The sequence below is a fragment of the Paramisgurnus dabryanus genome, chromosome 8 (genome assembly GCF_030506205.2).
Source record: "Paramisgurnus dabryanus chromosome 8, PD_genome_1.1, whole genome shotgun sequence".
Lineage (NCBI taxonomy): Eukaryota > Metazoa > Chordata > Actinopteri > Cypriniformes > Cobitidae > Paramisgurnus > Paramisgurnus dabryanus.
The window spans coordinates 26,944,078-26,958,417 of NC_133344.1; the positions used below are offsets into that span (position 1 = coordinate 26,944,078).

General features: G+C 36.2%; 1 protein-coding gene across 2 annotated transcripts in view; it reads left to right on the top strand.

Moving 5' to 3' along the window:
- Positions 1-213: 213 nt before the first annotated feature.
- Positions 214-14,340, top strand: part of aldh3a1 (aldehyde dehydrogenase 3 family, member A1) — a 54,656-nt gene continuing 40,529 nt past the window's right edge. The window contains exons 1-8 of one of the 2 annotated variants that reach the window (XM_065281293.2): positions 214-262; positions 1,562-1,724; positions 5,755-5,986; positions 6,069-6,154; positions 6,228-6,436; positions 7,614-7,731; positions 7,814-7,955; positions 8,051-8,217. In XM_065281293.2, coding sequence (XP_065137365.1) covers positions 1,572-1,724; positions 5,755-5,986; positions 6,069-6,154; positions 6,228-6,436; positions 7,614-7,731; positions 7,814-7,955; positions 8,051-8,217 — 1,107 coding nt within the window. In that variant the 5' untranslated portion in view covers positions 214-262; positions 1,562-1,571. Of the gene's footprint in view, positions 263-953; positions 1,106-1,561; positions 1,725-5,754; positions 5,987-6,068; positions 6,155-6,227; positions 6,437-7,613; positions 7,732-7,813; positions 7,956-8,050; positions 8,218-14,340 lie in introns of those variants that run through there. The other variant, XM_065281292.2, reaches the window with a different exon arrangement.

A 14,340-nucleotide genomic window follows, 5' to 3' on the forward strand; every position in this document is an offset into this window, starting at 1 on the left:
TATTGGTTATTTAAGGGGGGGGGTCTTCTTAATAGTCTGTTATGACTTGATGTCACCACATCAAATAATGCATGATGGCGAGGAAAACAGAATGCATGATCAAGTTTTAATCAGTCATCTGCACCTCACGTCAATCAAAGTGATGTAATGCAACAAATATTGAACTACAGATAATGAAAACAGGCGTAGGCCTTCAGGTGTCCAGGTTAAGATAAGAGGGCACATGCAAAAGATAAACGTATGCAGCTATATCACTCATTTTGTGAGTATAATGAAGCCTATATCTAATATTTCACTATATAGCTTGCTATGCAATTGCATGAAGCAGTAATATTATGTTTTTTGTCCAACTAGCTTATGTGACATTGAATACCTCTATTCAAAAGTTTTAGGGTCAGTTTCACTTAAATTTATTGATTTTTTCATATTACTATAATATAAATGTATTCAGGAAATAAATTTGTTAGCTTAGCTAAGTTTCAAGAAGCTTAGTAAGATAAGAAAATATTTATTTACTGATATAAAATAATGTATTTTAAAAATCCTGTTTATTTAAGTAATATTATATGTTAAATAATAGAATTTAAATAGAGTACATTTACAGAAATATTGTGCTTTTTTGAACGTTAAAATAGCTCTGCGCCCGACGAGATGTCAATCTCAGAAATGGCCCAAAGACTACTATTTGAGTTTGAGATCCTGGCTTACATAAACCCCAACAAGGGATACTGCTCGTCTGGATTCATTGCGATAACTACGGCTGAAAGTAATTTACATTATTCCTTGCGTAACAGCTTTCATTAGTCAGTAACAACATTGTTTAATGTTTAACTGTGCTATTATCTTATACATTATTATAACTAAAATCTGACTTTCCTGCAATTTTGTGCATCAAGTTAAATACATTTTTTTAAATCTATTTTATCGAGTTTTGTTAAAGACAATTTACTAGACGCGCCGCCGTTTGACGGGCTCAATAAACCCAGTCAGCGTTTGTTTTGTCCCCTGCGTCACAGTTCCCGTGTATATAACTGTTCTACAAATGGGGGCGTGAACAGTTACTGTACCATTCTCCGCAGTTTCGCAGCTCGTGGCTGAAATCAAAGTGAGTATCAATAACTTGTTAACAACAAAGTATGCTTTTATACGTCCTGAATCCAGGATAAAATCAAAATATTTCGTTTGAATGAATTTTAACCGATTTAAACTTGATGTGTGTGTAACGTTACTCTGATGTGTGATCGACGCGTGAAAAGGATTTAAGGTTAGAAGTGATAAACGCTGGTGCTATTTTTTTACCCAGTGTTAGCTAAATGAGTTGTGTCTACACTGAGATGAGTTGTAAACAATAAACATATTGCAAATAAATTGTTTGATTTCCTCAAAAACGCTGTTGAACTGGTTCTGAAGCTAGGAAAAAGCACTTGCTAGACAATACCTGGTTTACTTTTTACTGTCGTTGTAATGTAACTTTAGCTCAAATATGTGTTACCCAACTCTAAAAACGGTATAGTTACTATAATAGTTGAACTTAGTTTGATGAAACAAATTAATGATTCAGGTCTGAAAGGATGGATACGGTAGTGGATGGAGTGAGAGAAGCATTCCAGTCAGGCAGATCCAGATCTCTGCAGTACCGAAAACAGCAGCTGAGAGCCCTACACAAACTCATCACTGAACGCCAAGCAGACATCGCAGAAGCTCTTAAACAAGACATTAACAGGGTAAGTTACAACAGGAACACATTTACATTTATTTACATTTAGTAGACGCTTATCCAAAGCAACTTAAAATGCATTAAGATAAACACTTTTTCAGTGCTTGTTAACATTGGTTTACCACTGAGGTAACTTACAAAACATCAACATCTTGATGATATATAAAAGTGATATATAAAAGTCAATGATATATACTGAAATGATATTGTGACTTTAAGCTGTTTACTTGACAAGATGCAGTGAAAAACGTACGTTTTTTTCGTTGCGTTTATGAAACATTTTATGTATGACAACACTGTCAAAAAGATTTGCGTTTACACCAGCCTAATTTCAAGAGAATTTGTTTACAAGTTGGTTAATTTATATGAATTCATACAAAGTTAATTGTGCAAAAACGTATGATTATCATAAAAAAACAATAATAAAAACCCCAACTCTAACTTAACAGGGGTCAAGGCAAATCATACAAAAATGTACAAATGTGGTCGTACGAATTAAAGGGCACCAATTATCCGATTAACGATTTTACATTTCCTTTGTTGTGTAAGTGTGTATTAGTACATGTTAACGATATGCAAACGTTAATCCCAAAGTTAACAATGACACGAGTAAATCTCTTCTTGGACTACAATAAACACACGGATTGTAGGCAACAGTTTACTTCCTGGGCCGTTAGACGTGGACACTATGGTCATTATCATAATTCCTCCTGCTTCTGACATACAGCCTTTAAAGGTGCAGTGTGTAAATTTTAGCGGCATCTAGTGGTGAGGCTGCGAAATTGCAACCAACGGCGTAGTCTACTGCTCACCCCTTGCTTTTGAAACACATAGAGAAGCTACGGTAGCTGTCACAGTACAAACATGTCATCGTCGGAGAAAACTTAGTAAAAAAAATTGTCCATTAAGGGCTTCTGTAGAAAAATGGCGGCACAAAATGGCGACTTCCATGTAAGGGGACCCTCTTTGTATGTAGATAAAAAGGTCTCGTTCTAAGGCAATAAACACCTAACGTTTCATTATGAAACACCCCTAATAATATAGTTTTATATATTATTTTGCATTTCTGTCAAGAGATCCTTCTAAAAATTACACACTGCACCTTTAAGTAGTCTGTGTTTTCATATTTAAAGGGACAGTAAGTAGTGCTTCAAGTGTTTAATTAATCAAAATCAATTTCTTTATTCATAAATATGTCCTCTTGGTGTCAAATGACCTCTGCCAGTGATCAGACTTTTTTTGTAAGCTTAAAATTTCTTCTCTTTACTTACATTGAAGTCCAAGGAGACTTCCATGTCGTTCCGCCATACTGATAAACTATAATAGCAGAGAGGGACAAAAAGCACTAACCTACCAATGCGTTTCCACAACGCGTTTTCATTCAGACGACGTGAACCAGCTGCAACGGACAAGGAGATCAGTGAGTACATAACGGCTACCGTAGGTGCAACACGCATTTGGAAAGGCAAGGCGCTAGAGAGCACTGTTAGTTTGAATGCAAAATACAATTTCACCACTAAATAGTGGTAAATCCTACTTGTTGTCCCTTTAAAGAATTTACTACTGACCAAACCATGACTCAAACACGAGTTTTGTTCAGTGCAGAGTAGCGCTTGTTGTTTTTCGTTTCTACGATCACAAATGCAGACATGGTTTTAATTTTAGGGATGTCCCGATCAGGTTTTTTTGCCCTCGAGTCCGAGTCCGAGTCATTTGATTTTGAGTATCTGCCGATACCGAGTCCCGATCCGATACTTCTATAATACATAAAAAAAAGAATAAAGAGCGAAAAAACAGAACCAGGATGCTCCTTATGTCATGCCGCACGCATTGCTGTTTCTGTGTGGAGTCAAAAGAGTCTAACTCTGTGCCAGTGCATAACTACAGATGTGTTAAAAATAATGAATATATAGTATATATGTTCAGGGGTTAAATTGGGGTTTGTTTTGTGGGGAGGCTCTGTTGGGAGGGAGGGTTCGAGGGGTAACATGTTTAATCCTGATGACAGCAAAGCCACTGGTGTGTTTCAATGACATTTTGTATCTCTGATAGGATTTTATAACTTTCAGCTTTAAAGCTGTGCCACAGGTTGACCCAAACATTAAAACCTGAACTTTAAATAATGCAAATCTATGAGTCTGACACCCTATATGCATTTGGTGCACATGTCATTATGCACAATTGATCAAACTTTGAAGGAAGTTATAAGAATCAACCTCCTTGACTAATTCTAGGCATAAGATAGGCTACCCAAAAAGACTCAATTAACAAGAAAAACAACATACTGATTCAGCAATATGTCTTATAAATTAGCCATAGAGATTCCCTAAGCTGGTCAGCAGTTAGTTAAACAATCACTATAGTTAGGTTGTAATTTATTTGTATAATCAAAATACATTATTTTATTAAACTATACAATCAGTTGTATCCAGTTATCTAGTTAACATTTTGTAATGAGATGAGTGACATGGCTATACATACTTTAATACTTTGTTTCTAGACTTCTATTAAGTTTTTTTTGACATGGGCACCATTCTTACCTCTCTTTCTCTCTCTCTCGCTCATCTCTACAGTAATTTCAAATGATCCTGCGCGAATGCGCGTTCTTGAGGTTCTGAGTGAGACGCGGAACTGCGTCTGAGCACATGTTGACAATAACGATCAACGCGTCGTTTAAATGAGCGGTAAAAACGCGGTTTTGTCGTGGGTTCCTTGCACGCACGAGTGTGAAGCCTATGAATGAAAGCACGTCAATGGGCTTGTTCGACTTCATGCGGCGCCGCAACAATCGACAGCCGGGTGACGTCAAACTACCGCGAGAGTGATCTGCGAAATCATACGGAGGAGTTTGCTGCGGAACTTTGACGTCATGCAGCACCACAAGAACCAGCAGCCGGATGAAGTTGAACAAGCCTATTCTCTTCAGTTCACACGCACCAGCGCAGCGCGTACACTGGCGCGGAGCAGAGCGAGAATTTAATGGATTTTAAACCTTGCATATGTATCCGAGTCCTGATCGGGAGGTAACGTCCGATTCCGATCGAGTCTGAAACCACGTGATCGGGGCCGATTTCCGATCACGTGATCGGATCGGGACATCCCTAGTTTTAATGTTTTAGTATCCTTACATTACGAATCTGTTACGTCCTGCTCAAAACGCGGTGGCAAAGTTGATCGATAAACTTGATCATCTGCATTTTATGGATCAGATTTGGTTCGTATTGACAATGTAGTAAAGACGATGTTAACTCCTGTCAGTATTGCATTGGTAGCTGATCTTCAAAACATGGTAAGGAGCGTCACATTTCTGGCTGACGTCAGAGGTAGTCAGGCCAAACACAGCGTATAGATTAGCTGGCCAATCAGTAACTTCACTATGCGCCTCGAAAGGGTGAGCTGTGGACTGAGCCGTTGGTTGCAATTCACAATCTCACCACTAAAAGTCCCACACTGCACAGAAAATCTCTTACCGTGGGTTCACACCAGTCGCGTTTGAGGCGTCAAATTCGTGTTACCATGTCTAGTTTGAACATTTTGAGTCTACTCGCTTCATTTGCGTGTGAAAGCCGCGCCTGAAATTCTAGTCATTGAAACATTCACGCGGAAATTCACATCACTACTAGAGCAAGCTCCTGATTGGTTAACTTAACGCAGTGCGTTTTTCCGCCAAAGTTCAAGTTTTTCAAGTCGCTCGTTTGCCGTGGCAACGCTAAATGCCTCATTCACGCCGCGAGACCTCCAGAAGCGCATCAACGCGTCTTTACATTGACTTAACATTGAAATCACTTGCGCTTGACACCTCTACCGCAGCTGCTCTGAACGCAGCATTAAGATTCTCCTTATGTGTGTGCTCTGACCAGGTTTCATAATTGGCCAGGATTTAAAAAATCCTGTAGTGTGATCCCTGTTTTATTTAGTTAAGATTACGACGACAAGGTGTCGTTATCAAAAACTTGCGTTTTCAGGACCCCAAAACGCAGTTGTCATGTAAACGAACAGCCAAACCGCATTATGTAAACGGCCCCTATATTCAACAGAGTACGTTTGACACTACACTATTTGAGTTTATCGGCCTTGAGAATGACATCAAGTTGGCGGAGAGTCATCTGGATGATTGGGCGGCCCCTCAGCCTGCGAGGAAGAACCTCGGCAATGCACTTGATGATGTTTACGTAAAGCCTGAACCTTTTGGTGTCGTGCTGATCATCGGTGCCTGGAATTATCCTTGGGCTCTGACCCTACAACCTCTCGTTGGAGCTATTGCAGCTGGTAGGCTGTGTGATCTTTTCTAAAAAATCACTCTCTTTGGGACCACATCATATGATTTAACACCACTTCCTCTTTTCTTTAGGCAATGCAGCCGTAGTGAAACCATCAGAGCTGAGTGAGCACTCTGCTAAACTTATGAGTGAGCTACTTCCTCAATATCTTGATAAGGTACATGACTTTAAACCTTATTTTATGTGTATTGGGAAATGTGTATTGTAAACCCAGCATTTATATATTTTAGGAGATGTATCGAGTTGTGACAGGAGGTGCTCCAGAGACCCAAGAGCTGCTGAAGCAGCGTTTCGACCACATCTTTTATACTGGGAACAGCACAGTGGGGAAACTGGTTATGGAGGCAGCTTCTCGTCACCTCACACCAGTGATTTTAGAATTGGGTGGGAAAAGCCCCTGTTATATCGATAAGAACTGTGACATTGCTGTGGCATGCAGGTAGTGTGGTTTGCATGTTAAATGAAAAGCTGCAATCCGTAACTTTTTCAGTTAACATAAACAAAAATGATGTATACATTTGTTCCTTTTAATAACATGAAGGAAGATATTTTGAGGAATGTTTGTAACCAGACCATTTATGAGCCCAATTCACTTCCATAGTTTTCTTATTCCTACTATGGAAGTGAATAAGGCTCATGATCGATTTGGTTACAAATATTCCTCGAAATTTCTTCCTTTATCTTCATCAGAACAAAGACAATTATAGAGGTTTGTAACAACATGAGAGTGAGTAAATGATGACTGAAGTTTCATTTTTGGGTGAACTATCCCTTTAAATATACACCCTAAAAAAATCAGCGCTAAATAGCACTAAAAGCTCGTAATCATAGGGAAACATTTTTAGTGCTATATAGCACTTATGACGAACCATCCGAGGGTTATATAGCACCACTATAGCACCAGATATGATTATGATCCAGTGAAGCACTTTTAGTGCTATTTCACACCGTTTGTTTTTATAGTTTGTTTTGTAGTAGTATAACCTTACTACAAAAATGACTTTTTGAACTTATGCATGATTACGTCACGTCTGTAAACAGATAGAAGACGACCCGGCTACCCTATTGCATGTGTGTGCTGCTGCAGATGGTAAAGAGTTTGTAGCATGTTGCTTAAAATTTTAACTTGTCAGCTAGATGGCAGCATATAATCTGTAAAGTTTTAAGCGACGATCATCTGAGGAATTATGAATATCAATTACTTAAACATATCAATTTATTACATCCTTACATCTGGGGAATTTGATTGTTTATAAACAAATCTACGTTGAAACATTTATGTGGACACACATAAATTATTTCATTTAATGAGAACAAACGCAGCAGATATATTACTTGTTCAGATTACGTTTTTCGGATAAATGTCCTGTCATGTTGATTTCCAATGACAGATCCACTCTGATGCGGGGATCACAGACATCAGATTCACCCACGCAGATTAAGAACAGTGCACATACAGAAAATTAGATAGCTGCAATTTTATATTTTAAACAGAGATGGCGATAGAGAGGAAAAATTTATGGATTGCAGTGCCGGCTTGTAAAATATATATATATTTTTGCATGACAACTGATAGCCGGATAATAATGATGCAATAATTGTATAATGTTTATCAGACGAATAACTTGGGGGAAGTTCATGAATAGCGGCCAGAGCTGCATTGCACCTGACTACATCCTGTGTGAGCCAAGCATGCAAGACAGGATCATTGAAGAGATTCGAAACACACTGCGGGTGTGTACTCTGTTTTTAAGGATGATGTTGTAGTGTATAATCACATCGATTATATATGAATTCAATTGTAAACTAATTCTAGGAGTTCTACCAAGAGGATGCGAAAAATTCTCCAGATTATTGTCGTATCATTAACACACATCACTTTGATAGAGTGATGGCTTTGATGGAGGGCTGTACAATTGCTTTCGGAGGAGAGAACGATAGGTCACAGTGTTACATTGGTAATTTGATTTAAATAAACCTTGACTACTTTATTACAAAATATGGATATCTCTGTCGGTTGCAGAAACATGCTTTATTTACTCTTCTTCAACAGCTCCTACAGTTCTGCGTGATGTTTTGCCCCATTACAGAATCATGCAAGAAGAAATCTTTGGACCTGTGCTGCCAATAATTACTGTTAATGATTTAAGTGAGGCTATAAATATTATCAACAAAAAGGAAAAGCCTTTGGCACTCTATGTGTTCTCCTCTGATAAAAAGGTACTTTTATTATGTATTCGATTTTTTTAGCTAGAAATTAATATTTTAACTCAATCCTTATTAGGGGTCAAGCCCCGAAGGGGCGTAGAACCCTATTGTTATTGTTAGTTTTCTTATTATTAGGGGTTCAAGCGCGAAGCGCTGAAACCCTATTGTAATTGTTAAGATTTTTATTATTATTATTCTGCCGTAAAACGGAACGTGCAGACCAAACCGTAAGGCCTAGAGACTTGAAACTTGGCCAAATGGTAGGACCCAATTTGGGGAGAGGTTGACAGAGTATCAACCCGATTGGCCTATAGGTGGCGCTATAACGACGGAAATCACGTTTATGCTCATAACTCCCAGAAATCTTGTCCAAATGTCAAGTGTCTTATATCACTGGAATCCTTGCGTCAAGACGAACAAAACGTATATCTCCGATTTTATTTGCGCCTAGAATTTTTTTTCGCTATTTTCGATTTTGTCGAAAAAAATAAAAACGAACTAGTCCTAGGTTTTTCGACCGATCGGAACCATTCCAGTGCTGTAATATTCCTTGGAGCGTAAATATCAAAAGTTATCAAAAAAAAGTTGAACTTTCCACTCACCGTCGTAAAGCCACGCCCAAACGCCCCCTATGGGCGGAGCCTCTAGGTCTTAAATGGCTATAACTTGGGATTAGAAAGAGGTATCGACACCAAATTTGGTGTATATATACAAGGGACTATTCTGGGCTCACGTTCAAATAATTGCGCCGCTTGACCACTAGTTGGCGTTATAACACCACCTCAACCTTTGAAGGGCTGTAGCTACAAAAGTGTGGGACCGATCAACTTGAAATTTGGCACGGTTGCTCTTGGTCTAGGGTACTATTAATGTCTAAAAGGAATTTTGCATGGCTCAAGAAACATGGCCGCCATCGGCCAATCAAGAAAAAGCAGCTATTAGACAGGGTTAACGAAGGCCGATCGAAACGAAACGCGGTGGGCCTGTTTGTCTCTTGGCCATGAAGGTCTGTGCAGAGTAAGAAAAAATTCGGCCTCCGGGGGGCGCTATCACGTTTTTTTAGTGTTTAAATTATTGTGTATTATGTAGTGTTTTAGATATCCACAAGATCCTCATATCATTTAATAGAGGTACTTACAATGAACAACTTTCCCTCAAGAAGCAACTGTCTCAGTAGAATCGTTTGTTAGATATTCATCATTTTCTTTTAAACCTACTTTTGCGAACTAGTCCTAGGTTTTTTTACCAATCTGAACCAATCCAGTGCTGGAATATTCCTTAGACATTGAATATCAATAATTATCAAAAAAAGTTTAACTTTGCACTCGTCGTCGCAACACCACGGTCAAAAGTACGAAGAGGCGGTGCCACAAATACTTAAATGGCTATCATTTATGATAGTAATGAGATATCAACACGAAACTTGGTACACATATGTATAGACCTAGACTGAGTTCACATGCAAAAAATAGCAGAGATTGTCCACTAGGTGGCGCAATAACCTAAACAAAGAACGATGACTATAGCATATGTATACGACACATAAATATTTGTCTCACCTACTATTTTGCACATAACATCTGCTTTCAGATTCTTATAAGGGTCTATTAGGATAATTACATATCTTAGAAAACATGCCGACCAACAGCCAGCCAGCATTAACCATGTACGAGTCCAGCGATTACAACTAAACTGATGGGCTTTTTTGTCTTATGTTCTCAAGTGTCTGTGAGGATTTTTGGCTCATCATTCCGGAAATATTTGCATCTAGAACAACGGGTGTTACGTTAACTGTCCCCTAGATCAGTGGTTCTCAAAATTATTCCTGGAGGCCCACTGCTCTGCACATATACAAAAGTCTTCTATTTTAAACAAATCTACTTTAATCATCAGTAGAGATTTGTATGAACTGAACTGATTGTGTCAGATGAGAGAATCATACAAAATGTGCCGAGCATTGGGTCTCGAGAAACCACTGCGTTTCAGTGAGTTGAAAGTACTTCTCTAGATGTTTATGTTTATATGAAAAACTATTTTGTGAATTTACTGTACTATATCTATTTTATTTTATATTCAAATCATCAAAATGTATTAAAACTAATTAAAATCTAATTATCTCCACTTCTGTTTTCAAATTAAAATATGAACAATTTATATATATATATATATTATTTTAGAAACTCATTACTATAATATTACAATCAAATAGTTTAAATTAAAACTTGTTTAAAGGTTGAACTGCAGATTAGTATGGTTTACATCTAGGCAAATATTCATTTCTACATTCATTTCTGTTCTTATAAAAAAGTTATTAATTTTTTTTCTATAATATTTACTCTATTAATACATAACTGAGTATTATGTAAGGAGTTACAATCATAAGATGTATAACATTGAAAGAGTTGAATAAGTCCACTAGGTATGGCATCAAATACAACTGCAAATTCCTTAGCAGTTACTGGAATCTTATAGTGATTGAGGAATTCACAATAATTAAAGAGGTGACCATCATCTTTAAATAACTGCCTCACTAATATTATATTATTATCATACCAATTTCTATAAAATAAGGATCTGTTTCTTCTATAGAAAATTCTTGTTATTCCAAATAACAGATCTATGTGGAGAAAAGTTATGTTTATATATGAGCATCCAAGAAAAACAAACCTGTTTATGGAAACCTGAAAGTTTTATGGGAAACTTGTTTATATCAAAATTGTATCGCAAAAAAAATTCCAAACCACCCAATTTCTTAAAAATCATTTCTGGTATGATGTTCCATAAACTACCTTTGCAACTTCAGTAACTTTTTATCCACTTATTTTTAAAAACACAGTTAGCAGTATTAAAATCTAGTAAAAAAAAAATGTATCCTCCTTTCTCAACTGGATTGCATAGAATTGACTTTTTAATGTAGTGCTTCACTGCTGGGTCTGTCGTTCATACGTGGATTACTCAGTTAGCTGGATTTCATTGTTGACGATTTAGCTTCATGTTGAATTATTTGTTTCTTCGAAGGTCATCCTAGAGTTGTTGTTATAGTAACATGTCCGTAAGGTTAAAACTGCTCGGGATTCAAATTCAACTCGTTATAAAAAATTATACATTTAATATTTTAGTAATGTTAATCAAAAAACTATATAATATAAAAAACATAATTAAGACTGTGTTTTAAGGACTAGTCTGAAGAATTAGTAGTTAGTTAGGGCTAATCAGTCTTACTATTTGGATTTAAATAGAATTTAAATAATTTAAATATTTTTTCACGTGATAATTAAAACAGTTGTGTTCAATCGTGAAGATAAAAATGTATGACTAACTTTGAAATCTAGTCTTAGAGATTAATGTTACTGACCATTGGTTTAAGTGTAGTTCCAGACTAAAATTTAGGCTTAAGTTTTAGTTGTCTTACTTGAAAATAGCTTACACTGGCCTACCTTTAAATATATCTGGGCCATAGTTTTGTCTTAAGATGTACACCAGTAATGTTTTTTATAAGGTTTGTTTGTAAAAAGTACCTAAATGTTTTTACATAACTAATGGCTAGTCATGCATCAATCTAAACCTGTGGGAAATGTTGTTGCAAAAAGTCTTAGCTTGAATCTTCATAAGAAAAATACTCAGGAGACAAAGGTTCCAGGTGCCAAACAAAAATTACTTTATTCGCTCGAGCCAACAAAGTGAGACAATCAATACCCCTCAAAGAGGTGCTCAAAGATCATCTGCCCTCCCAACATCTGACTCCATTTTTATACAGTAAGATCAAACACTTCTTATCTGAGATGACGTATATTCTTCTCATTGGTCTCGGTCTGCCACAATTAATTTTATTTGTTTGATGTAGCAAAAGTGCAGCTTCATCCTGCCTCATATCTAAAATGATATATTCTGCTTATTGGTTTTCATGGCCTTGGCCTAGCTTGCACAGATACCTTATTGTTAATGTAGCGAAGTACAGCTGGACGAATTCTCTAATATAAAATGACGTACTCTTGTTTATCAGTTGTTTCGACCTTCTCAAGATAATCGTGGCGAGAACAATCAGGGTATAGTCGCAGGATCGCACCTGGACTCTTTTAATTAGGAAAGGAAAGTTAACTGAGAAAAAGAAAGTTTAACTGGGTGTCTTATAGCCTTGTGTAGAAACAACAGGCCTTAGGCCTTATATAATATTAATACAGCATATGATCAGTAATTTACCCAACAAAAACTACTATATAAACAACCCAATAAAGTTATAAAGCTTCAAATGTTGTCTTAGAATTTTTCAAATCCTAAAGGTATGAAAAAAATTGCTGTAAATATGTGGATCCTTAAAGAACAATAATAGGCCAACATTAGAAATAATAACTAATAGTCATACATAAAGAGAATAAAATATATTTGGTTATCAGTAGCTTTAGTATTCTAATCTACTTTCCAGAACATAAACATGTCATGATGTATCTTATAAAGTTTTTAATAATTGTTTATAGAATTATTGCAATGAAATTGTAATGTTATGATACAATTGGTTATTTTAAATGTAAATGATTTGCTGAAAACTTACTCTAGCACAGAACATGTGTGAACACTAATAAGTGCTTAATAGCAAATCTGACTGACATTTACTTAATGACATCATTTGTTATTAACTCCATTTGATATAAACAACACATCTGTATCAGTTATGTATGGACATAGCCAGCGGTTAAATATAAAACAATGTAAAGCTTTAGTACTACTTTTAGGCCTACTATAATATGACAGAGGCGATCATCTGAAATACTTGTATGTTTGCACATAATATCTATGTCAAAGAATATATATGTTCTATAAGAACAATTACTTTTGTTAAAAAAATGTCTAAAAGATTTAAACAAGCAAACGTTTAGTAAGACCTACAGAATAGATCTCTATGAACTAAAATAGCTGTTTCAGATGAGAGAAACATACAAAATGTGCAGAGCATGTTTGTGTATATGTTCCTTTTGTCCATAAAAATATATACGGTTTAATAACTTGCATACCTCACTTTATTTACCTAATTAAAACAGAAAGCCTTCATGGTACTCGATTAAAGGACATGAACATGAATCTACTAAATGAAATGATATTTGTTATTGACACGATTTAATAACACCATCCACCATTCAGATAACGTATCTGGTTGTTTTATTAAATTGTTTCAGTTCTTACACTCAACAACAGTAAAGCCAGTGCAGTACAAATTTGTCTACACTGTATAAATTATATATATATATATATATATATATATATATATATATATATATATCAAATACAAAAACAACTTTGCCAAAGTATAGCTATCACACAGTCATTTTGAAAATGGCCATGACGAACGGCCCCTAAAGCTTATGACAAAGCATACAATGTATTATGGAGATCAGGCAATATACTCTAATTTCTTATTGTGGATTTTAGGTGCAATTTTCCGTTATGTCCACTAGATGGCAGAAGAGGTTCAATCACAGGCTGACATTTGAACTCTCAGAAAACCCAGAAGATGATTACTCTTTAACTAATTCTACTATTAATAGAAATCTGTTCACATTTAAAGGTGCAGTGTGTAATTTTTAGAAGGATCTCTTGACAGAAATGCAAAATGATATACAAAACTATATTATCAGGGGTGTATAAAGACCTTTCATAATGAACCGGTATGTGTTTATTACCTTAGAACGAGACCTTTTTATCTACATACACCAAGGTCCCCTTACATGGAAGTCAACATTTTGTGGCGCCATTTTTCTACAGAAGCCCCTAACGGACACATTTTTTACTAATTTGTCTCCGACGATGACATGTTTGTCTGGTGGCGGCTACCGTAGCTTCTCTATGTGTTTCAAAAGTGAGGGGTGAGTAGTGGACTAATTTGTGACCTCACCACTAGATGCCACTAAAATGTACACACTGCACCTTTAACTTCATGATTTTACTGTTATACTATTAAAATCAAATTTAGTGAAAGACTACCACTTCAATTGTTCTGAGTTGTCAGTTTTATCACTCATGTCACTTTATGATAGCTGTGAAACGTGAACATAATTTTGGAGGCACTTACACGACATTTGCAGTAAGAATTATATTTTTATGTTTTTTATAAAAAAAACTACATACAAAATGAGTGTGTAA